Source organism: Leptomonas pyrrhocoris (genome assembly GCF_001293395.1).
Source record: "Leptomonas pyrrhocoris isolate H10 chromosome Unknown, whole genome shotgun sequence".
Classification (NCBI taxonomy): domain Eukaryota; phylum Euglenozoa; class Kinetoplastea; order Trypanosomatida; family Trypanosomatidae; genus Leptomonas; species Leptomonas pyrrhocoris.
Genome location: NW_015438357.1, coordinates 2502449 through 2526275, shown reverse-complemented (window position 1 = coordinate 2526275; position 23827 = coordinate 2502449). Strand labels below are relative to the sequence as shown.

At 56.0% G+C, this 23827-nt stretch overlaps 9 protein-coding genes across 10 annotated transcripts; all 9 read left to right on the top strand.

Moving 5' to 3' along the window:
* Nucleotides 1-729: 729 nt before the first annotated feature.
* ABB37_00847 (putative mitochondrial 10 kDa heat shock protein) lies at nucleotides 730-1169 on the top strand (the record flags this gene model as incomplete). The annotated part of the gene is made up of 1 exon (XM_015797211.1): nucleotides 730-1169. The coding sequence occupies exon 1, from the start codon at nucleotides 867-869 to the stop codon at nucleotides 1167-1169; it is 303 nt and encodes a 100-aa protein (XP_015665219.1). The 5' UTR covers nucleotides 730-866.
* Nucleotides 1170-2079: 910 nt separating this feature from the next.
* ABB37_00846 (putative mitochondrial hypothetical protein) lies at nucleotides 2080-3268 on the top strand (the record flags this gene model as incomplete). Its single annotated transcript, XM_015797210.1, has 1 exon — nucleotides 2080-3268. The coding sequence occupies exon 1, from the start codon at nucleotides 2399-2401 to the stop codon at nucleotides 3266-3268; it is 870 nt and encodes a 289-aa protein (XP_015665218.1). The 5' UTR covers nucleotides 2080-2398.
* A 529-nt stretch (nucleotides 3269-3797) lies between these two features.
* ABB37_00845 (hypothetical protein) lies at nucleotides 3798-5090 on the top strand (the record flags this gene model as incomplete). Its single annotated transcript, XM_015797209.1, has 1 exon — nucleotides 3798-5090. The coding sequence occupies exon 1, from the start codon at nucleotides 4074-4076 to the stop codon at nucleotides 5088-5090; it is 1017 nt and encodes a 338-aa protein (XP_015665217.1). The 5' UTR covers nucleotides 3798-4073.
* Nucleotides 5091-5666: 576 nt separating this feature from the next.
* ABB37_00844 (putative mitochondrial Spliced leader RNA PSE-promoter transcription factor) lies at nucleotides 5667-7874 on the top strand (the record flags this gene model as incomplete). Its single annotated transcript, XM_015797208.1, has 1 exon — nucleotides 5667-7874. The coding sequence occupies exon 1, from the start codon at nucleotides 5835-5837 to the stop codon at nucleotides 7872-7874; it is 2040 nt and encodes a 679-aa protein (XP_015665216.1). The 5' UTR covers nucleotides 5667-5834.
* Nucleotides 7875-8388: 514 nt separating this feature from the next.
* ABB37_00843 (putative mitochondrial hypothetical protein) lies at nucleotides 8389-10399 on the top strand (the record flags this gene model as incomplete). Its single annotated transcript, XM_015797207.1, has 1 exon — nucleotides 8389-10399. The coding sequence occupies exon 1, from the start codon at nucleotides 8627-8629 to the stop codon at nucleotides 10397-10399; it is 1773 nt and encodes a 590-aa protein (XP_015665215.1). The 5' UTR covers nucleotides 8389-8626.
* An 892-nt stretch (nucleotides 10400-11291) lies between these two features.
* Nucleotides 11292-11971, top strand: ABB37_00842 (hypothetical protein; the record flags this gene model as incomplete). The annotated part of the gene is made up of 1 exon (XM_015797206.1): nucleotides 11292-11971. Exon 1 carries the CDS (start codon nucleotides 11498-11500, stop codon nucleotides 11969-11971), a length of 474 nt encoding a protein of 157 aa, XP_015665214.1. The 5' UTR covers nucleotides 11292-11497.
* A 721-nt stretch (nucleotides 11972-12692) lies between these two features.
* Nucleotides 12693-15171, top strand: ABB37_00841 (hypothetical protein; the record flags this gene model as incomplete). The annotated part of the gene is made up of 1 exon (XM_015797205.1): nucleotides 12693-15171. The coding sequence occupies exon 1, from the start codon at nucleotides 13066-13068 to the stop codon at nucleotides 15169-15171; it is 2106 nt and encodes a 701-aa protein (XP_015665213.1). The 5' UTR covers nucleotides 12693-13065.
* Nucleotides 15172-16434: 1263 nt separating this feature from the next.
* ABB37_00840 (galactofuranosyltransferase lpg1-like protein) lies at nucleotides 16435-18367 on the top strand (the record flags this gene model as incomplete). The annotated part of the gene is made up of 1 exon (XM_015797204.1): nucleotides 16435-18367. Exon 1 carries the CDS (start codon nucleotides 16628-16630, stop codon nucleotides 18365-18367), a length of 1740 nt encoding a protein of 579 aa, XP_015665212.1. The 5' UTR covers nucleotides 16435-16627.
* Nucleotides 18368-19283: 916 nt separating this feature from the next.
* On the top strand, nucleotides 19284-23276 carry ABB37_00839 (hypothetical protein; the record flags this gene model as incomplete). Of its 2 annotated transcripts, none has more annotated exons than XM_015797203.1 (1): nucleotides 19284-23276. In XM_015797203.1, exon 1 carries the CDS (start codon nucleotides 19713-19715, stop codon nucleotides 23274-23276), a length of 3564 nt encoding a protein of 1187 aa, XP_015665211.1. In that variant the 5' UTR covers nucleotides 19284-19712. The 2 variants fall into 2 exon arrangements, with proteins under 2 accessions (XP_015665211.1, XP_015665210.1); XM_015797202.1 differs by having other exon boundaries at nucleotides 19289-23276.
* Between the last annotated feature and the right edge of the window lie 551 nt (nucleotides 23277-23827).

The following is a 23827-nucleotide window of genomic DNA, read 5'->3' as shown; positions in this document are numbered from 1 at the left end:
TCCTCTGTTTTTAAAAAAGTCGGTGACGACTTCGTTGTACGCGATACGTCAGGGGATCTTCCTGCTCCCGCTATAAGTACAATTTTTAGCGCAGTTGCACTCATTCGTTCTACACTGATTCATCCAGTGTTTCTGTACAACAGGAACCAGTGAAAAACACAAAAGGCATACCAAAATAGAGCACGTAAACGACGTAGTCAGAGGCACTTCCCAAAGAACGGGGGAACGACGAGACGAGGATACGCATGTCTCGTGCTTTTTTTTTTTTAGTTCAGGCAGCAATGGAGCGTCTTCTCCGCGGTAATTGGCTGTAACGATGGAAAGTACAAGTACAGCAATTTCATTAAACTGCGTGGGCTTTCGAGATGATGAAGAAAGTCAACGTGATCTGTGTTGCCACTCAAAGGCACGTCAGTAGTAAAGCTGGATGTTTCGCTAATGGCGGGCGTCAGGGGGAGGGGAGGAGTAGCCTGTGTCGTGCAACGTCGTGTTGAAAAGTAATAAACAATCACCCCCTGCAGCGGTGCACAAGTGGCACGTCATACGTCAAAGGACGAAACTCCTCCACATCCCATAAGCACCGCCCTCACCACGTTTCGCACGATCTTTCTTCATTCTTTTCTGTGTCTGCTTGTGCTCGACACCGAACGTTCCGTCTTCCAACCACTACAACACGCATTCCCGCACGCACGCACGCGCGCGCACACACACACACATGTGCGAACTTAAGATTCTTCACACACGCTTCTTTCCGCCACAAACGCTTTGAACGTTAAACGTTTTCCTCTTCTGTTTTTGTTTTATTCACACACACAGACGCAGATAGTTTGCCCTTTGTCTTTTTCTGACTTTTATATCACTAACTAATGTTCCGCTTCACCTGCCCCGCCCTGAAGAAGCTGCAGCCGCTGGGCCAGCGTGTGCTGGTGAAGCGCACCCAGGCTGCGAAGCAGACGAAGGCCGGCATTCTCATCCCGGAGCAGGTGGCCGGCAAGGTGAACGAGGGCACCGTGATTGCTGTGGCCGCGGGGTCGAAGGACTGGACGCCGACGGTGAAGGTGAACGACACGGTGCTGCTGCCGGAGTACGGCGGCTCCGCGGTGAAGGTGGAGGGCGAGGAGTTCTTCCTGTACGACGAGAGCATGCTGCTCGGCGTGCTGACCGCGTAAAGCAGATTACGTAAAGTCCAGTCGTTGCCAACGAAGAAGTTTTCGAGAAGTGAACGGTGTTCAGTTTATTTCAAAAGAACACGTTTTTCTCTCCAGTTACCTCTTCTTTTCCCTTTTCTTTTGTAGCGCCCAGTCGGGTTTACCGCTCCCCCTCCCTCCCTCTCCCCCTCTTTCGCTTTCGTTCTCGCTCGCGTCTCTCGCCCGAGGCTTCTCAACCAGATGAAATAGCGAAAAGAAAGAAGCGCGTGGGGAGGGCGGTGGTACATACACACACACGCAAAAAAAAAAGCGGCGGATGGCGTTGTGAACTGACGCACCGCACACCCTCCTCCCCTCAAAAGAAGGATAGTAAAAAGGTAACGGTAGGAAAACGTGCTTTCTTCGAATTCTTATTAAAAAAAGTGTTCTTCTCTTTTCAAGTATTTTTGTTTTCGATATCTATTTTGTTTTACTTTCGTATGAGTCTCTTCGTATCCGCTGTTCCCGTAAGGACAGCTTAAGGCAGAAAAAAAGCGACTTGCGTAATAGATAGTGGAATGACAGAGGGCAACCCCCGCTCTAACTGTACCGGCGGGGGCGGTTTCGCCCCTGTCTTTTCTTGAATTACACAGCCTAAGTTTTCTCGTGGCTGTTTGCCGTTGGCTCCCACGCAGCAGAAATCGTAATTCGCGTAGGATAAAGCGGTCTGTGTACTACTGGAAGTTGTAATCTTTTTTTTCCCTTTTGCGGTCTATGGGCGCTCTGTTGCAAGCACCGGGGTTCAGAAGAAAAAAGTATTCTCACCCTCCCTAATTTATCCTCCACCTGCGTTTCCAACCTCCACGTGATTCTGCGCATTACCGTTTCTCTCCCTCACACCACTCCCTTTTTTTTTCAAATGTTCCTGCGGGTTTTTTTTTCTTCGTATGAAGCGAAGCGTCAACGAAAGCTCTGGTTTCACTTTCAGGATGCAGTGTCTACTCTCACGCCGCTGCGGCGCTGCTTCCGGACGATTTTCTCCACTTTCAAGAGGCGCTTCCCATGCTGTTTCTTTCGTACATCGTGGTCCCTGTTGCGCACGATGCTCAGCACATCGCTCGGGGGACGCATCCGCCATCGCCGTCGCGAGGCGAGGAGCCGCCACGTTCCACCCCCCGGCCGCGGCGGACGCAACGCCACAGAGGAGACCCGTGTCGACGTCACCGTCGTCCTCCTCGTCCGCGGACACGCCTCTCTTCTCCGCTGATGCGATGAACGGGACGACGGTGCCACTGAGCACCCCGGCCGAGGTCGAACACGCCTTTGCCTGCTCTGTGAAGGCCCGCACCGTCAGCAATGCGCAGCTGCGGCGCTACCTGGAGCATCTCGCGCCAAAGGACTACGCCCTCGCCTCGGCGGCGGTGAAAGGAGCCAAGTCAGGCGGTCTGCGCATCAACGCGAACAGCTACGAAGCTCTGCTGCACTGCCTGATGGGCGCCGGTCAGCTACGCGCCAGCATGGAACTCTACCAGCAAATGATTCAGCAACATATGACACCCACACCGGACATGTACGCCGCGCTGATGGAGTTGTGCCTCCAACGCGATATGCCAAAGCAGTGCCAGACGCTTTTCAACGACTTACAGAAGCGTGGCGTGCGTCCCTCTGCGCGCAACTACGAGTTGATGATTACAAGCCTCGCCGACGAGGTGCCGCCGCAGTGGGAGCGGGCTATCGAGGTGTTCGACAAGGTCGCCGGCGAGCGGCACAGCCGGGTCACCGCACAAACCTACAATGCGCTCATGCGTGTGTACATGAACATGGATCCGTTTGACTGGCGTGTGGTTTACAACTGTTACTCCGAGATGCGCAAGCGTCGCCCACGGATTCGGCTGAAGTGGGAGAGTTACTTGATTCTGAGCGAGGCGTTACGGAAAGGGCGTGCAGGGTACGTGCGGCGCGGTGCTGCCTACGTGGACGCCTGGATCGCCGTGACGCCCCTGCGTTCGTTGGACTTCCTGCTTGGTGCGGCGGTGTACTTTGCGATTGTGATGGCGCTCAAATCTGTCTTGAGCTACGCGATGGTGAGCTACTACGAGTCGAGCGCAACCTCGACGGCGGACTCCGTGTTGCCTGCATAGTACAGGCATATGTAGAAGAGTGTGCGTCTCCGCTTGTCTTCTAGTTGCCCTATTTGTATTCCTTTTAGGCTTCTGTTGACATCGAAGGTGCTGCGGTGGGGTGAAAAACTAGCCTTTTTTTTTGGGAGCCATTACTGCATTAAAGCAAAACGGTGACTTTCATGGGGGAGTTGTTTAGTATTCACAGACGACGATCGACAGGAACAAGGAGATGCAAGACGGAAGATGATGCGGAACGCGAGACGGCCACGACGACGTTCGTTCTCAAATAACTGGGAAAAGGCGGTGCACAAAGAAGCCAAAGTACAGAAGTTTGCTTCTCTGCTTTTTATATAGAAACATTTTTGACGCTTCGGATGTTCCGCGGCAGCGCTCAGTGGAAATGAAAGGAAGAAGAGGAATTGGTTTTTATCGGAGCAGAGGCGCTAAGAATGAAACAGAAATAATGTCCGTTTGATGTGCCTTTCTTTACTCCGTTGGACTCTCATCCTTTTTCTTCTTCTGCATCTGGGCTATTTCACCAACGAAAGCATCAACGAAGCAAATCAACGTGGTTGTCACAGACGACGGTTGCGATACGTTGCTGTATGCTAGCGTATGTATGCATGTATAGAGGATTTCCTGCGTGTCTTTTTTTCCTTTGATTACGCGTTGGGTACCTTGCGGCTTGAAAGGTGCATGCGGTGTATTGGACTAGAGACCCACACGTAATAAAGTCTACTTTGTTTTCCTTCCATTTAATAATCGTACAGAGGCACCTTTCAGCTTAATACACACACACACACACACATACCATTTTACTGTGATGTCGTCAACGGAGCCGAGCGTTGATCCTGCCTCCGCAACTTCCACCGAGGTAGTGGCCACCACCTCCCTCGACGCCTTCTCCCCCGATGAACTGAACATGGCAGAGGTCGCCCTGCGCACCGTAATGGAGGCGAAGGTGCAGGCGCTTGCAAAAGAGCAGGGCGAGGCGGCCATCCAAAACCTCATCCAACACGAGATTGCGAAAACGCGTAAGTTGGAGTCTGATCTGGCTGCCGTGAAGAAGAAGTTAGGCGCACAAGAGCGCGTAGTAGACGACCTGCGCGCCGAGATGCGCAAGGCGAGCGCACAGGAGGAGAAGGCGAAGTACATGTGTCACGCCTTGCAGGACACGGCCAAGAAGCGCGAGCAGTTGACGGAGAAGATCAGCGCGGAGATGGAGTCGTACCGGCAGGGCGTCCGCGAACGTGTGGAGCAGAACGTGGAGAGCATCCTCAGCGAGTGCGCTGCGAAGCGCGAGCGTGTGGAAGCGGCAGAGGCGGAGGTGGCGGAGCTGGAAAAGATGGTCACCGAGAAGAAGGAGGTCTTCGAGAACAGCTTCGCTGAATTTCAAGACGGCCTGAAGGATCGCACGAGCCAGTATCAAGAATTAATTGCGGCGTACCAAAAGGCGGCAAATGAGGTGCAGCTGCTGGAGGCGCGGCTGTCGTTGATGCGCCGGGAGCGCAACTCGGTCGAGATGAACCGCGCTGGTCTGCAGCAGCAGCTGGAGGTGTACGATAGGCAGTTTGAGGGCTTTGCGAAGTCGGTCATGACGCCGGCGGATGTGGAAGCCCTCGCACAACGGCAGCTCGAGCAGACGCAGCTCCGCCTGGGCGAACTGGAGAAGGAGAAGGTGAACCTACATCAGCAGCGCCTTGATATGGATGGGGAACTGACGGAGCTGCGTGCGAAGCACGCCGGATTAAAGCGGGAGGTGAAGCAGCTGGAGAAGACCCGAGCGGCGGCGGAGAAGCGCTGTCGTCAGGCACAACAGAACCGCGCAATGAAGAAGTGAAAAAAAAAAGATAATAAGAGGGAAGGAGATAGGAGTAATTCTTTTTGATGCCCACCTGAGCTTGCGCGCTCATTCGTTTACCTACGCACCCGTGTTACCCCGTTTGAGTCCTTGTGCCCTTTTGCCGTTGCCGTTGAATGGCAGGAGAGAGGACGTATAGTGTTCGAGTACACTACGGTAAAGCACCTGAAAAAGTAGAGAAGTTTAAGAGAAGAAAAAACGTTTCTTTTTGAAAACAGAAGAGTGAAGCTGATGACGTCCTTCGCCGCGACGTGCGTTCGAAGAACCAACTGTTTCTTGTCTGCGGGTGTCTTACCTTTTTTTTCTACTCCGCGTGTTAAATTCTGTTCTCTGACTCCTGACGTTCATTTCATCTTTTTCTTCTTTGATTGGTAGCTTCTGGAGGCTCCATCGAGTGCTCGTTGACACGCCTCACACGCACGCACCACCTCAAAACGGGGTCACAGACAGTCGCTGTTCTTCGTCGCCTATTTCCCAGTTCTCACACCTCCGAACCACCTCTCTCTCCCTCCATCTCGCCGGTTTTGTGAATTTTGCGTGTTTGCCGGACGAGCAGAAACAATCGCAGGCGGTTGGACCTGTGTGTTCTCCACAACGGCAGTGAAGCAGACGCGGTGTCACACGCGTGTAGTGGCTTCTATTTTCTTCCTCTTCTTCTCCCGTATTTTCCTTTCATGAAATCTGCTCGTTGTGGACACGATTTCCTCCTCCTTCGCAGAAAGAATGCGCTGTTCTTTTCGTTGCCTGTGCAGTAAGATCGACCTCGATGGCGTCTCGTCCAGGTACTACCCGCGGTTTCGTCCCCGCCGGCTCGTGATGCCGGTCGATCCGAGCGACGTGCACAGCGCCAAGCGCCAGCCGAGCCCGTTGTACGAGGTGCTAAAGGCGCAGACGCGGCGGCGCCGACAAGCGGAGCGGCGGGGCGTCGTGCAGCTCGGCACCGTGCCCGCGGAGCGCAGCGTCGGCGACGCGTTCCGTCTAATGTTGGAGGCGTGTGCGTTCCAGCAGTTGTTTTCTGACACCGCGCTCACACCCGTCGCCGTGCGCGAGTTGGAGGCACTGGTGGACGCGCATAGGAAGTCAAAACAGGAGCGGAAGGCGAAGGGTGCAGCAGCAGGAGCAGACAGCCACCTTCATTGCGGTGCGGCGGAGGATAACCCAAAGAAGACAACGGAAGCAAGCATCAAAGCGCACCACACATCCGTGATCGCCTCTCCCTTGTACTCCGTCGCCTTTCACGACAGCGTCGTCCCTGTCGCCGCTCAGCATCTTTCCTCCACCGCACCCAATGACACCAACAGCAACCATACGCTTTCTGTGCGTATGGTGGACACGCTGTGGGACATGCTGGATCACACCCCGCTCAACTCCCCCGTACACGGCGAGCTGGCCCTGCGTGGCGACGCTGTTGTCCGCACCACACTGCTCGAGCTCGCCTACGAAGCCTACCCGCGTCTCCGCTCGAGGCACGTCCAGCAGCTGCTGCACGAAACAACCGGATTGCTGCCGTGCGGGCGAGTTGCCATTCGCATCGGTTTTGCGGAGCAGTGCGGGGTAGAGGGCGACATTGCGATGTGGCGGGAGTTAAATACGCTGTCAGAGCGACTGCGACTCGCGCGAAAGCAGGCGACGGTGCACCTTCAGCGAATGGAGAAGGGCGTGGCGGCGCAGCGGCGATGGTACTGGCGGGCGGTGCTGCGTTCTGCGGCGGGGCGGCTGAAGCTGTTCCCGGTGCACAAGGAGGATCTGCTGCCGCGATTGGAGTGGATACGCAGCTCGCTGTTTGCCTTCATTGCGTTTGTCGAAATGGCAGAGCAGTCGGGCGACACGCAGGCACGGGTGAAGCCGCTGATTTCACATCTCTTTGCCAGTCAGTTGGCGCGGCACGTGCGGCGCCGACGCGTGCTGGACGCTGCGGCAGCCGCCGTTGAATCTCTCACGGCGAACGCCAATGCTCCCACGGAAGCTTTTTCGTCAGATTCTCCATCGAGAACGGCTGAGGAATCAGCTGGAAAAGAAGGAGGGAACGACAATTCAGACCTTTTGCTTGCCGCGGAGCGTGTGGCAGCAGAGCTGGCGCGAGTAACAGCACGAACATCAGATGAGGAGGAAGTGCTTGAGGAGCGTACGCATCCCATGAACCGCCGTGCCGATCGCACACGAGACCAGTACGAGTCCAGCGGTGGCGCCCACGGCACTCAGATGCTGCACGATGAGTCCTTAGAGCGCCACGCAGAGGCACATGCGCGGCTGGCGCCGCCGTTGCTGCTGCACGCACTCTCCTCGACGACTATCAACGCTTTTAAAGAGGCGCAGCTCGTGCTCCGCTACGCGCCGGAGACGTCCGAAACGCTGCGGCACGCGCCGATCGATGTGGAGCAGGCCGTGCGGCGTGTGGTGGATGTGCAGGAAACGAACAGCTACGCCGCGTTGCACCACGCACAGCAGTACCGGCAGGTAGAGTACACGGTGTGTCGTCTGTACGCTGGCAAACACTGCCTCGGCGAGGGCAAAGGGGAGACGCTGATGTCGGCGATGCAGGACGCGTCACTCGAGATGCTTTTTCGCTACTACTTCGCCTCCCCATCATCTCCGACACCGTCGGCAGCAACCTCGACGGAGAGCCAAGGAGGAAAGAAGAGGCGAAATGAAGTGGGCGTAATCTCGTTGAAAGACGGCGTTCAGGAGGATGGGGATGATGGCGGTAGTGTTCCCGCTGCTCGCATACACCCTCCGCATACGGAGGAAGAGATTCTGCTCTGACCCCCGTGCGGTATGCACTCCCTCTTGGCCTATTAGTTTTCTTTTTGCCGGTTCTTTTCGTTTTTCACAGTCCTCTACTAATATATTTAAGAAAAACACGGTGAAGTAACTGGTGAAGGGCGAGGTGGCTTTTTTAAAAGCTGTGCCTCCAAAGTGTGTTTGAATGGATGCTGTGGTACCTCCTTCGCGTGCTGGAGAAAACAAAGGAAAAAAGAAGCGGAATGCTGACCGTTTTCTCTGTTTTTTTTTTTCTTCTTCTATTGAAGACGACAGGAGGGGAGGCAGCTCGCGTTGAGCACAGAAAAGCCGGAGGTGGTCGTTCGATTCGTCAGCGGTCTTGCTTGTTGATTCTCTCCTTTTTTTTTGGGGGGGGGGGAGGGGGTTACTGAGCACCTCTGTGGTGTACGTGTGTTGTCACTCATGAGTCCATGTCCATTCGCACTGACAAGCGGCTCATCTCCCTCCTTGGTGTTTCTATTTCTCTCTTCCTTGACTGATGAACGACGACGACGAAGGCTTGGCCAGCGCATCCACGTTTATCGCTTTCATAGAAATCGCTGTCTTACACCGCATAGATTTGTCGCTCTACCTCTTCACGTTGTAGAAGCCGGATTGAACGAAACGGATTGAGATTGAAAAAGGAATCAATTGGGCTTCAAATATCAAAAAAGCTTAGTGACCGAGAAACACACACCCACACACTCAGAGAGAAACAAGTAACACAACTAAACAAAAGGAGGGGGAGCTAAAGAATGTCTGTTGCGCGCTCTGCCTATCGTCAACTCCTGCGGGTGGGGACGAAGGTGTCGGACAAGTACACCGATCCCAACGACATGTGCTTTGCGCTCTTTGGCCTCCTTGTCACGCGGCAGGACTTCGTGAATGCGGGGTACAGCGGGCACTTCCCTACTATCCTGCGCACCTGCTTTTTGCGCCCCTCCGTCCGCGGCGATGCGCACGACACGGTGAGCGCACGCATCAGTGCCGCCTTTGACGCTCTGCGCCGTCTGAACGAAATCAACGCCTCCAATGCGGCCTTTCGCATTCGCGACCTGCGTCGGCAGATGGCTGATACGGCGGAGGCAAAGGATGGCGCGGTGACTGCGGAACCTTCGCCAGAAGCAACCAAGTCGAAGGGAGGAGAGACAGGCGCAACAGCCTCTGCCAGCACCAGTAGTGGTACTGCCGCTGCCACTGGCACTACTTCATCAACGGGATCCACTACGCTAGCAGGTAATGAGACGCCAGCGTCGACTTCTGCACCTCCGGCAGACGCAGCAGCGTTCTCTTCGCCTTCTTCGCCTCCCTCCACCGCATCTGCGCTGAGCGGGGCAGAGGCGTTGGCCGCGGCAACCTCCAGCGCCGCTCGCGCCGCATCACACTCCAAAACGGGCAGCACCACGTACAGATTAGACGAGGGGGTCGACCTGATCCGGGGGTCCGTGCTGATCGAGCGCTCCTCGCGTCGTCGGATACAGAACTTTCCGCGGCACTGCGTCGTGTGCGAGCCGATCAGCATGCTCTTCCCGCCGTACCGCTTCTGCCTGCCACCCGAGCCGGCGTACCTACTCGCCGTGCGCAACGAGTTCGTGCTGTACGGCATTACGGACGTGCTGTTGGCCCTGTCGGCGACGAGCATCCTCAACACACCCCGACCGGCGTGCCATCGCGGCGCGGAAGGCGTGAAGGACAGCCCCGCCGTGTTGGAGGGGGGCGACGATGAGGCGGCGGCACCGCGCGGTTTCCCGACGACGCGTGCGGAGCTGCAGCAGCTCGTGCGTAAAATACCGACCCGCACCGTCATCCAGACGGACGTCCTGGAGGTGGAAATAACGACGGAGTACGTGTGCTCCAACCCCGCCACGGCGTCGAATGGGTCCACTTCAACCTCCCATTCCACGGCAGCGGCAGCACCAAAGAAGAAAAGCAGCATGGACGGCGCCTTCACTTCCACCACACCGTTAAAGGGCGGGCCAACGCCGTCGCCGTTTGCCGGAGGAGACAGCAGCAGCAGCGGCGGTGCCCGACACACGAGCGCGTCTTCCACGAACAGCGCCACATCCGGCCCCGGCTCCGCCCTCTCAGAGGACGATGACACGAAGGCGCATCTCTTCTTGTATTACGTATACGTGCGGAATCGCGGCCCGCAGAAGAACCCGCACCGCTGGCACGCGCAAGTCCTCTCGCACCACTTCGTCGTCGTCGATGTGGCGCAGGCGCAGGTGCTGGAGATGGGCCGCCCGGGTGTGATGGGCAACTTCCCGCTGCTCCCGCCCGGCGCGTCGCACTGCTTTGAGAGCGGTACCACCCTCTCCGGCCCCGAGGGCTTCCTTCGCGGCTCGATTCAGGTGAACCTGTTCAACGACGCGGGTGAGATGATGATGCTCGACGCGGCGGTGGCGCCGACGCGGCTGACGGTGGAGGTGACGAGTGCGAAGGGCTTTACAAGTGGGAAGAACGCGCGGGACGAGCTGGTGCAGCGCAGCAGCGAAGGTGCGTCGAGTGAGGAAGGCAACGAGGAATAGAATAGATGTGCATGTGTGCCTAGGGGTGCGTTGCGCAGCGGCCCATTAGCGTATCTCTGTTTCTCTCCTTCATCGTCCGTTGCTCAACGCCAAGAGCGGTGCCACGGCACTTCTTTACACTGGTATGTATTTCGATACTTCCATAATTATTATCCCTTTCCGTTTTTGTTTTATTTTGCTTTGCGTGCGTTTGTTTGTTGAACGCATCAACGTGGTGCCATCCCAGCGCGCCGCATATCGAGTTGTCGATAGTATTCTTATTGTTGTTTGTTGCTGCTTCTCACCGCGAATCGACGCACTCTTCAGATCGTTTTCTGAGCGCTTTTGTGTCGCAGTCCCCATTTTTTTTTTTGTTTCCAACGATGAACGCAGAAACAGATTTCTCCATGTCCCCTTTTTTTAGTTTCGTTATGAGGTGGCAGCTTGTGAGTGAGTGGGTGAGTGAGTGTGCGTGGTGGGTATATCGATGTGTGCGGGGGCAGCGGTGCGGCCACCGTTTATCTACAGATCCATACAACAACACCAACTGTCCGATAAAGGTGCAGCGCGTATCCGATGCAGCAATGGTGTGTATACTGAAAGATAATCAGGCACCTTGAACGAGTCGGCGCTTTCTTTTGCGATGCATCACTTCTCTGTGCGCAGCTTCGCACCAGCACAGTGTTTCCAATCGTCCGAAGAGCACGAACGCTTTTAAACTTTTTTTTTGCAGCGTTTCGCGCTTTTGTTTCTCTTGTGTTGCGCACTTAACCTTCACAGAAACACGAAACGAAGAATTTTTTTCTTCGCTCTCAACCAAATGGACGCCTCACTGGAGGAATCTGCTTTTACTACCATCGTGGGCGACATCTCTCTTTCCTCTTTCTCTTTTTCTGCCTCTTTCCGACATACAGAATTCTTCTATAATAATAATAATTATTATTATTGCGGCCGTTTGTCCGTCAGCAGCCGTGTTTTGTGTAAGCTCACAACAAGGTTCGACTTCACTTTCTCTCTCTCTACATATATATTTCACAGCATACGTGGAGAAAAGCGAGTTCAAGTCTTTTTTCCCCCTTTTGCCTCTCTTTTGCGATTTCGCCTGAGGCGACTGCGCAGATGGACGCACCCGGCACGGCGTTGGAGCAGTACTTCAATCAGCTCATTCACATGCGTCTCCTCGCACAGGTCGTTGTTTCGGATAAGCAGGGCAACACAATTCTCGCCTGCTTCGGGTCGCCCGACTCCACGATGAACGACGGCGCCGGCGCCGGGGACGGCAACAACCACAACGGCGGCGGCGAGGGACAGGACGAGGAGGAGTGGCAAACGGAGAGCAACGTGACGGTGAGCGGCGCGCGTTATTTTCAGAACTTAGAACAGCTGCAACTCGGGACGCCAACATACATCACGGCGCAGTACCACGACGCGGTGGTGGTGCAGCTGATGGAGCCTGGAGGCTGCATTCTGACCTTGATCGGCAGCCGTGCGAAGGGACAGTTCACAGGAGGACTCTTGTCACTGGTTCCGCAGATTCGTCGCACGACGGTGTATACGGAGCTGCTCCGGAAGGTGGAGGACTGTATGCAGTAACACGGGGACGTTAACGTTATATATTTATGATGTACTTCGTAGCTTTCCGCTGACCGCTTTGCCGTCACAATTGTCTTATGCAGCCTGTGAGGTGGCTGAACGTCTCGCCAACGATGGAGGTGGGAGACGTGAGGATGCAGTGTTCTTTCTATTTGCTCTGCTTTACATTATGTTGAAATATAATTTGTGTGTGCGTGTGTGCTTGGTGTTGTTGATGCCGTCGTTGCCTACGGAACCGCGCTGCGAAGGACTCTAGTCCTCTTTGTTGTGTGCGCTTTTTTTTTTTTGTTTTGTCTGTTCTCCTTCTGATGTTTTGCTTACACACACACACACACACACACACACACACACGCTAACGTTTGCAGAAGTCAAACATACACGCCTTTTCTTTTCTTCAGGTTGGCACTCCACAGCTTCTCTCTGCTCGACAGGGTGCGGATACAACACCGATGACAGCATTCGAGAGCTTCATGAATACTTTTTTTTAGGGGGCTGATGGATGCGACGACAAGTGTTCCAAGTTGCCGTATGGCGCGTGTGCGTCGATGTTTCACACGTACAATCGAATAAACCGGAATTTTTTCGGGCAAGAACCGTTCGCGCCGTCCCGTGGGGCTTTTCTTTCTCCTTCACTTTACTCGTTCACCCGCTCACTGCTCTTGCTCCTTCTCTTTCATACTATTGCTATTATTGGTTTTTAAATATGCCTTCTCCTGCACCAGAGGGCGTCGTAGTTGGATGCACACACCACACGAACCACTTCATAGAGTTTACCAAAAATTAAAATACTTGCAGGAATCCAGCGCGGTGTTTTCACACTTTCTTGCACTCTCTCCTCTTCTCTTCTTACTCTTATTATTATTATTTTTATTTGGTAGTGGGGCTGGGCAGTCACTCACAAGCACCCCGACATACGACCACCTTCGTACACGCACCCACGCACCCATTGCACGCACCGTTCGATTGTTGTATGGAAAAGGTCAAACCAATCGAACTTCACATACATCCAGTTTGAACACCAACAGCAGCGAACAGGAGGAGATATATATATATATTGTTGTTGCGTTTTGTGTGGAAGGTAGAAGACAAGGAAAATGAGCAGCCTCAACGACGGCTCCGGGCCGACGAAGTCGCAAAACGACTCTATCCCCCTCGACGACGAGGAGAGTTCCATGTCCATCTACTCCGACGAGGAGGAAGGCGAGTACGACCCGTCCAACGAGCCGTCCGAGGTGGGCCACTCCTCGCTCGATTACAGCTCCGTCAGCCGCACCTACCTGTCCCAGTCGCAGTCCCGCGGGCCCGCGCCGCAGTCGGAGGACTACACCGCCACCGCTAGCTACTACTCCAACGGCGCGGGCGGGTCAAACTCGTACGGCTACGACGACGAGGACTACGAGTACTCCAGCGGGTACGACTCAATGACCTACGGCGACGCGTCACTTCGCTCCCCCAACTCGGAACTGAGCTCCACCTTTGCCTCGTTTTACTACGAAAACGAGTTTATGATCAAGGCTCGCTCGACGCTTCGCTTTCTGCGCCGTCCGCTATATTACTTCGCGTTTGCCGCTGCCGGCAGCGGTGCGGTGGGCAGCGTCTTTCGACTGGCGACCACAGTGGTGAAGAGGCATTTAGACAGCGGCGTCGACCTAGTCGATGCGTCGCTCAGCGCGCTGCCGGGAGGTGCGGGGAGTGCTCTGCAGAGTGCTGGTCTCGGCGCTGGTGCGCAGCTGCCTTCCGGGTATCCGAACGTGCCGGCGTGGTTGCAGGAGGTGCGGGCGTCCTTGCCGAGTGTGGTGGAGGCCCCCGCGGCGTGGCTGCTGCAGCGCAACAACATTCCTGTGCTGTCTGACCTCGTCAGCCAGCAACAGCAAAAACAGCTTCCGATTAGTGCCACCGCCTCCGCGAGGTTTGGCTCCCAGGTCAGCTCCGGAGTGCAGGAGGCGTGGTGCTCGTGGCAAAAGACGGGTCCTGCCATCCCTGTCGCCCTTTTCCTGCCGCTCTTCTCCGTCGTCGCCGTGAAGGTCGCACAGCACGTCCGACCAAATCCGCACAGCCTCTCCGTGCTGCTGCGCGCACAGCAGGACGCCGAGGATGCGGAGGTGGCCTCCGCCTACTTATCCACAACCTCCCCGGCCCGACCGGTCAGCCTGAGCGCCAGCCCTATCGTTGCTGCTGCTGCGGGGACTGCTGCAGGGGATGGTGCGGCTGCCTCGGCGTTGTCGTCCGCACGCAGCACGAGCTCGATGGACGTGCCACCGACCTCGCGCGCCGCAGCCCCTTCTCCGCCGCAGGTCCCACCGGTCGACATCGCCAGTGCCACACGCGCCGCTGCGTTGGATGACCCAACCGCGACGCCGGAGGCACGGCAGCCGGCCGCAGGTACGTTGAGCAGAAACAACGTGTCTCCCACCACTACCGGCATCACGCCAAGCTCGACGGATGACTTTGCCAGCGAGCCACGTGAGCGGTCACGGTCGACGACGCAGGCTCCGCTGACGCACCGACACGTAGCGGGGGATGGGGTAGAAGAGGAGGATATTGATGTCGACACCGGCGCGCGGGTGCAGATGCCGTCCGCCTCCGCCGCAGCGAAGGGGGATGCCTACGACCCGGCAGCGAAGCCAAAGTCACCTGCACCACAGCCGCCGCAGCCCGCGGCGGCGCTTTCTGTTGCCGGTAGCACCGTCACGACCGGCTCCACCACTGCACAGGGGCGGCTCGGGCAGCAGCGGGGCTCCACCCTGCGTGGCGACGTGGTGGCCGCCGTGGCGGGGACGCCGGATGTGCGCGAGGCAAACGTGGCTCTTGTGGCGGCGGCCCGTTACGGGTGCAGCGCGGTGTTGCTGCCGGCGTCGCTGGAGCACGCCGCGGGCCTGCTGGAGGCGCCGCCGTCGCTGGCGGTAGAGTTCGTGCACGACGTCGTGGTATCCGCGGTGGGGGTGGCGGGGCGGCGTGGGCTGGCGCTGTTGGGCGTGACGGCGCAGCGCTGGGACGCGCGGTCGCTGCCGCTCGACACCTTTGCGCATCCGGTGAACGCGCTCTACCTCTTTGTGTCGCACGAGTCTGACAGCCCGGCCGCGGTGGCGGCGATGTCGGAGGTGGTGCAGCAGAGCGTTTTTCTGGGTACGTCGCGTGGGGAGCTCCCGGCGAACCAAGTCTTCTACGATCGCTTGCGGAAGGAGAAGGCAGCGAGTTAGACGGCGCCGCGGATAGCCGGACTCGTCGAAACCAAAAGAAAAGAGGGTTAGGGAACAGCTGCGAAGAGGAGCACCTAAACGCGCACGTTCTTCTTCACTTCCCCCCCCCCCTTCCCTCCTCCATTTCAAACCCCCTCTTTTTCTAGCGAAGCTGCAGCGCTGTTTGTCGGTCTTCGGCTTCCCCTTCTTTCCATGCTGCGAAGAACACCGCGGTATTTTGGACAACAAAGACGACGACAACTTCCACGACCCACCACGAAGGTTTTTTTTGGCCCATTTCCTGGAAACCGTGTCGCCTGTTTTGTGCGTTGCCTTGGCTCCCTCTCATTTAGGCCTCGTATACATCTGTACTAATTACTCCTCGATGCTGTTTTTTCTCTTCCCGTTGATTCTCCATGATTCACCATAGAGTTGTTTTCTGTTCTATCTTTCTTCTTCTGCCTCCCTTCTCCTCTCGCCCTTCTTTATCGGTGTTTGTGTCTTCGTCGATCGTCTTCCTTGAAGAGTAGGAATTGTGATGACAGTGCGAAAGGGACGACGTCCACGACCAAGCGAAGGATGGGCGTGGCGTGAGCAGAAGAAAAGAGAGAAAATGGAATGCGAGTAATGGAACGCGTCTTCAACACATCTTCGCGGCCTTTTGCTCTTTTTTTTCTGTGCTTTTTTTTTCTTTCGCTGTACCTTTTGATTTGAGCGTGTATTTATTGCTATTATTCTTACTCTTGTTATTACCTATGCTGAAGGGAAGGTTACCGGTAGACGACGCACACACGTACATATATGTACCTACATGCCTACATGCACGCCAACCAAGACAATGCGAGGGAGGTGACTCTGCAGAGGTCTGTTTGATTGAAATTGAGAGGAAATGCACATCCCCTGGTGGTTTCGTTCTTCTTTGTATTTTCTCTTTTTTTTTCTGCCCCCGTGGTGTTATTCGCACTTTGTCGCATGAGAACAGCTAGACGTGAAGGATACCGAAACGAAGAAAATAATAGCACTAACAAAGTGAAATTTCTTGTTCAGAATATGTTGTCCTACTTACATGGCGTTGACCTGAAGGTGACCTTGTGCATCAGTGCACGATAGCTGAGGTGAAAGTGTATTCATCCACACACACACACACACACACGCAGAAGGTGAAAGCGAAAGGGTGAACCGCATGAGGAGAAAAAGTCCTTTGTCCCAACTCCATTCCTGCTCCCCCCCCCCTGTCTCTTTCCGTTCTGGCTCGCTCTACAACCTTTTCATTTATTCATTCCAGTTTTTTGGGTGCAATGTGAGACAACACTCGGTGATAAGCTTGGATTTGCAATTCCGCACTCACACACGTAGCAGAAAAATACTGTTCTTATCGATCGTTTGCGCATTCTGGTCCGAATTTTGTTTTGCCCATATTTTCTAGGTTTTCTTTTATTTACCCGCGCACGCGTTTTCAGCGCAGGTAATCGCCAGCATGCACAGCAGTGGTGTCGGTGGTGTCGGTGGTGGTAGGCGTTTGCTGCGTCGTTTAATGCGTCCTCAACAACGGCGTCGTCGCGTGCTCACCGTCGCGGCAGCTGGCGTTCTTATTTGCTTCATCGTGTTCATTCTTCCTCTGCTCTTCTCCGCCCCTAAGAAAATCGAGACCCAGGCGAATGGACAACGGCTGCCCACGCTGAAGTCACCGACGGTCCTACCAGACCAAACACAGGCGACACACGCCCCAGCACTCGGCGATGATGGAACACGACAGCGTCTGCCGGAACCCACGGAGGGCAAGCAGGGCGGAGGCGGCGCCGATCCGCAGAACCGATCGACACATGCTGCGGCCCGTGCAGGGGGCTTTCAGGAGCTCTACGCGCTGGAGTTGAAGGAGCTAGAGGCGTTGGACCTCTTTGCGCTGCGTCCAGGCGAGCAGAAGGTGTCCTTTGAGCGCTTTGCCGGCTGCCTCGGCACATTGCTCGCGGTAGACCCGGTCGATCAGACCGAGGTGCCAAGGCCAAGCCCGGCCAACATGCAAGAACTGCCCCTTATGATCTCCGTCACCGCCGGCAACACACAGGACCTCAAGGCGATGATATGCAACCTGAGCGTGTCCTACAAGTACATCGTGCTGGCGCAGACGGGCGACACCCCAGAAATGACGCCGTTCTTTGACCTCCTCACTCGCGCGTTTCGTTTCACGAATCGTTTGGTAGTGCTGCAGTTTAAGAACAGCATCGGCTTCGCTGGCGCCGTGAACGCAGGCTTACGCGAGGCACTGCGTCACCCTTTTGAGGAGGTACCCTTTGTGCACATCATTCACAACGACGTGCGTTACGTGGGCACCGCACTGGCAGACTCCATTCGGGACGCGTATTGGGACGTGCGAGACGACAAGGCGGTGATCGCGAGGTTAGAGGCAGAGGTGAAGACGGAGCCGAACAACTACACACCTCTTATCCGGCAGCCGCACGGGCTACGTGCGCCAATCTCACCTGACGGTCCCTTGCCTCAGCTGAGCAACAATCCGAATGTCCTTGTGACGTCCGCGCTGCTGCCAGACCGCGTGCGTTATATGAATAGTGTCGATCGCAAGAGCGAATTTCATGACCGCGTCGGGATCGCCTTCCACGGCAGCAAAGGCGAGTATACGGCCGTCTATTTATCCCGTCTGGCTGTGCTGACCGTCGGCTTCTTTGACGAGAACTTCTACCCCGCCCTGCTCGACGACACCGACTTTCGCTGGAGGGCTGCCATGCTGGGGTTTACTGAAATGCGGCTTCCCGACTTTGACAAATCTCTCGTGGCCTTCGACGGTGATTGCACCAGCGTGCGGGTGGATGGGGAAGAGGAGGGCAGACCCGCCCTACTGATCCCCGTCGCGCGCAGGCAGGCGGCGGCGGGCGGGCCGAACAATGGCAAGGCGCAGCTCTCCCCCGCCACAAAGGCGCTGCTGCGGGAGTGTGCAACAGCATTTTACCGATCGGTGCAGTTCAGCTACATGACCACCAAGTGGAACGTGGCCGACTTTATGGCTCTGGCGGGGCCGATGACGTCTCACCAACCCTACACGCTGGACGCCTTCAGCGGCAAAGCGCACCTTCCGCTGGATGCGTGGGTCGTGGACACGCATCGGATTTCAGTGGTGAAGAGGTCGCTGCGGGATACGGGGGCTGGCGGTCTCAAGACCGAGCCGTACAACCCGCAGGTCATCCTGGAGGCACTGAGGTAGTCCGGCAACGGCAAGAGTGGGCAACGCTTTTTTTCTCTCTCCCTCTTTCGATCTTGTTGGCTTTATGGGTGTATTCGACAATGCCACACACACACACGGGCGAACGTAAACGCCTGCCGATAGAGCCACTCCCGAGTGTACTTTTCAGAACAAAACAAAAAGGAAACGATAAACGGTTTATTCAATCTTCTTTTCATAGCGACCGTATTCAGCAACTATAAAAAACCGATTTTTTGTGTCGAGCGTGTTCGCTGATTTCATTCACATACGAAAAAGGTGGGAATGCGGTCTTCACTACCCTTCTTGGCTGCCTTTCTGTTTTTGTTTACTTTGCCTTCTTTCAATCTTTCGCTTTCTAAGCATCTTTGATCACGTGCCCTCCTTCATCAGTCTGATACGTGTGAGCAGATTATTTCAATGCTCTAGGAGTATAAGCATTGCGACACGCAATCAAACGCAAAAAGAAATGAAAAAGCGAAAATCATTAACTGCACCACGAACGGCATGCTGTGCCGGATGATGGGGAAGGGGGGCGGGGGGCCGATTAGTGCCCGTGTAGGGAGACATTTTTGTTGTTGTCGAAGCATGGCAGTGATAAGGACACGGAAGTGCTGTGTTTAAAAAAAAGAGAGAAGACAACTACCGTTTGTGGATTTTCAAAGAAAAGTTCTGCCTTTTTGCGGCATCATGTGTGGATACGAAGAGTGATGAGCTCCAACCAGCACTGAGCACGCGCAACTATCTTCGTTTCCTCGTAAAGGTGTCAACGCCAACAGCGCATTGATGCTGCACTGTTTGCTTTTCTTTTCCTTCTCAGCTCTGTCGTGGTCGACCTCATTCCTCTCTCTCTTTTCGTTCTTTGCCTTTATGCTTTAACATCGAGCGTGTGTATCAACATTTTTTCTCCTGAGTGCAAGGAAAGGTGCGCAACTGGTCACGGGAAACAACAAGTTTTGTATTTCTTTCTAAAGGTAGTAGATTCCGTTGCTTGGTACCGGCCTACAGGGTAGGCTTCACGTTCCATCAGCGAAAGAGGAAATCTACACACACACATATACACACGCACACATACGCAAAAGAAGTTCACTTATCTGTGGCAGTTGTTGTCTCACTTTCCATTTTATTTCTTTTGTTTCTTTCATAGACCGACAGCCTTTTGCACACCTATACATAGACGTATTATTCGAGTTTCTGAATCCTGCGAAAGCGGACGCGTAGATTTTTCTGATTACATTACTGGATAAATTAGGTTTAAACCTGATAGAAGCGCGTAGGCGGAATTGCGCGCGACAGCTTATAATACTGCTACAGCTTTCTTGCGTTTTCCCCCTCTCTTATTGTTCTTATGAACGTCATTGGGTTGGAAGAGAGTCCGTGCGATCAGCACTGCACACCTTCAGCGTCGGCCGACTCGCATGGCGAATCGCGGAAGGACCACACGCTCGTCAACGTTTCTTCTAGTTCCTGCACAGATGCACACGGGCCTACCCGTGCGGTGACGGCGTCGTGGCTGTCCGTAGCGGTGACCTGCGAGCTAAGCGTGATTGTGCAAACAAGAGCGGCCCCCGATAAATCGAGTAAAGATGACCTTTCACCGCGCCTCGCCGCGTGCCACGGTGTCACTGGAAGCAAGTCAGCGCCACATTTCACACGTGTGTCGTGCGTGAACATGCAAGAGCTCTGCGAGCGGCACCACGGCGTGCTGTCACCGCCTTTCACGGCCGAACGCGTCTTGGCAAAAGATGTCAGCACTCGCAGCAACATCGCTTACTCCCTCCCGGAGAGGAGCGGGTGGGCCCGTGATCGTGCGAGTTCGCCTGGTGGAACGCAATCGTGGGCATCGGTGAGAACGACACGGTGCTGCAGTGCTGCTCCGATCGCGTCGAAGCGCGAGCACGGTGCGAGTGTCAAAGGGAACACGCAGTCGAACCAGGGAAATGCCAATCCTTCCTCCCCCCCATCTTCACCTTTGCCTCGACAAGTCATGGAAAGCGTCGCCCAGGTGGTGGCCGCCGCGCGCGAGCTGCCCACCATCGCTTTGCTTTTACGCACTCCTCTTAACAGCGGACGTGTGCTGCTTGTCCTGCGGCCGGCCGTGCAGTGTTTGCATCATAAGGGTGTTCTGGAGTACAGGGTATCGCTCTGGCCGGTCAGCGAGAGCGTGCAGTGCGTGGCGGTGCGTCCCAATGGCGACGGCATCTTTGCGCTGTGCGATCGGTTTGCGCAGATGCCTCTATCCCGCGCAGGTACGACAAGCACAACGGACGAAGAGGTGCAGGGCGGAACGCACTTGGTGCTCCGTGGCAGCTACGTGCACACGGCAGAGGGTCAAGCAACAAGCCCGATGCTACAGCCCGTCCTCTTGCATGTGAGTCTGCGTGGGTCGTCGCCAGTGGAGCGAGCAACCCCCCGATCGCTACTGCGCGCTGTTGTATCAGGTGTGTTGTGTCGGTGTGCGCTGCGCCAAGATCCACACACGACCGCGCACATCAAAGCTCACGCTAGTGTGACGGAGTTGTCGCTGTACACCACAGCGGGGCACGTGTTGGTGTTTCAGCCGGTGCTGCTCCGCGGCGCCGCACAGAAAGTAAATGCTCCTGACGATGAAAGTAGAGCACTGCTGATTCCCGGGACAGGTGTTCGTGCCCCCGCGGATCAGCAACGGCAAGAAGTCATGTTTTACACGTGCTGCTATGGCACACGTTTGTCCTACTCCCTCCTGACCGGGCTCACCTCCCACATGGCGAGTGCAATGCGGACAACGTGTCCGACTCCGTCGAGTACGGGGCTGTGCGTCGCGTCTCCCTGGCGATTTGTCGACCAGTGGCGCCACTCTGTTTGGTTCCGGAGGGCGCTGGAGGGCGGAGACAATTACGCTGCTGCAGACGCGGCCGACGCGGGACGTCTGCATCGTCGACGTCGTCGTCATCATCCGCCGTCAACGGTGCTCGCGACGAGCACCAACCGTCGCGTGTGGCTCATCCGCGCTGGGGCGCATCTCTCCCTCGTGACGGTGCCATCTACCATGCTAAAAGAAGATGCGGTCACGGACGCTGCACCTCAAAGCTGCTCCGCTGCTGTGGTGAAGTTGGACCGTCGATATATCTTACACGACGCGCAGTTTGTGCAGTCCGGCAGTCACGGTGGCTTTCTGTTGCTGTGCCGGAGTCGCGGCAGCACTGCAAGCGGCGATGGTGACGATGAAGATGCTGGTGGCGACATGATTTTTTCGGGGGCGTCTACCCACGCAGCCACGCGAGAGCGGTACGTTCATTGCACCTCCGCTGGTCAGCTGTGTGTGTTTTTCCTCTCCCTGTTGGCGATGAACGCAAGCGGTGCTGATGACGCCCGTGCACCGGGCTCGTTGTTTCCGCTGCCGCTGCAGCTACCACCTCGACTAACATCGAAGTGTTCATCTCTTGTCAGTCCTTCACACCGTCTTCGATTCGTCTGCGCTGCCACTGCCGTAGCTGGTGATGACGCGCCCGCCGGGGCGTTGTCTGCACCTTCGCTCGGGCTTTACGTTGCCTTCGCCAGCAGCGCACGTCCGAGGGAGGTGTGGACGGCGGTGGCCCACGTGCCTTCGCTATCAGCGTGGTGTCCCGCACACGTTGAACACAATCTCCGTGCGGTGTCCGATGACGATGGCTGTGTGGAAGGTCTCGCACGGCGTGTACAGCAATGTATGACACACGCCGTCAGCGCTGCCCTTCCTTTTACCGTCTTGACCCAGGGTGCACAAAGCGTTGATGCAGCGATGGCGGTGTCCCACGCACTTTTCTCCCCTCCTACCACTGCCTCGTCTGCCGCTGCCGCTGCTACCTCAGGGTTCTTCCCATCACCGGCAACGAACTCGCTTGAAGCGTCCGTGGAGGTGGCCCTGCTTCACCTTGACGGTCCTCAATGTAGCAGCATCTGCCATTTAAGTGATGCCTTGAGTTCCATGAAGGACGTTTTGTATTTCACACTCCAATCCTTTTTGGGTGTTGCTCTCGCGGAGCACGATGACGCAGATGTTGCGATCGCTGGGGAGGGGGTGGCGTGTGTGACGGCCGTCTTCGCCGGTTTTTGCGCTGCGGTGCGCATGAGCGGACTCCTGGCCCGCGCCGATCACGTAGAAACCGAAGCGCGGGATGGGACAGACGGGACGGGGCCGCTGCCGCCGCTTCGTGCCACCACGAGTGTGCTGTTGCTGTCTCTGCACTGCAGTGCCCAGCAGCTGCAGCACGCGCTAGAGGACTTGTGCGCGATGGGGCACGTCTCTGCCCTTATCGCCTGTGCGTCGCACCTCATGCAAACCGTGCAGTTCCCTTCATCTTCCGGCATGCACGATAGTGGCGTGTCCAGTGAAATATTCAAGTGCACCCCCGATGCGGTGTGGGCGTTGCTGATGCGGCCTTTGTTTGATTTAGTGTGGGGCGTCGTGCAGGACTACGGATTACCGGCTGATGTGACCAGCGATGTTCTCCTCTACTGCAGTCCAGCGGTACGCGCGATGGCCAAGTCGGGCCCCTCGTGGTGGAAGGTCAACGACAAGCAGCCAGTGAATCCGCTGACCGTCACGCCGGGCTCCGTGGCACTTCGCGCCGGGGAAGAAAAGGCAGAGGTGGATGCAAACCATCGAGGTGCTGCAGCAGCGTTGACGGTGACACCGCCCCCTCCTGCCGCGGAAGCTGTGCGGTCACGTTCTCCGGCGGCTGCGCCAACCGCCGCCTCTCCTGCGGCCACAACCTACACAAGCGCGGAGCTGTACGAAGTGGTGCGTCGCGTTTTCCTTTTGCACGGTGCCACCGCTGCGCTGCAACTCGTGCACCAGTTGCGCCAACAGGACAGCACTCGTGAGGCCATGGCGGAGATGGCTCAGATGTACGAAGCAATGCAGCAGCGGTTAGATCAAATTCGCGCCTAAGCCAAAGAAAAGAAAATATCCAAAGCATCGTATTCATTGGACGGCAGAACTGAAAGGACGAAGAATTACCTTCCTCACGTGTATCTATAAACACCAACGACAAAAAAGTGCGTTGCCAAGTGAACTAGGAAGCGTGACGTGCGTCAACGCGACCAAATACGGGTGGAAATAAAATGCGTTGGAGAAAACTACGCGTCGCTGTTTCAGGGCGAGTTCTTTTTTTGTCAGAGCGTCGCGCCATCGTCCGTACGTACATGTGCTTATCGAATCAGCTCTGCCCATGGAGGAAGAGAAGAACCTAGATTTAATCGCGGCGATCCACTGTTCTGCGGTGCCGGGTTTTTTTCTTATAATCTGTGTGGCGATTTGAGGCTTCTACGCGCGCCAGGGTAGTCTTTGTGCCTGAGCACATACGGTGGCTTCGAATACGCGGTATTTTGGCTTTCCTACTCTCTGGCCTCCTGTCGCAACTCCCCTCTTCTTCCTACTCCTCCTCGTATTTTGTACTGCCATACGCGTTTTCGCAAGCGATACCTCCCCCCCCCCTCCCT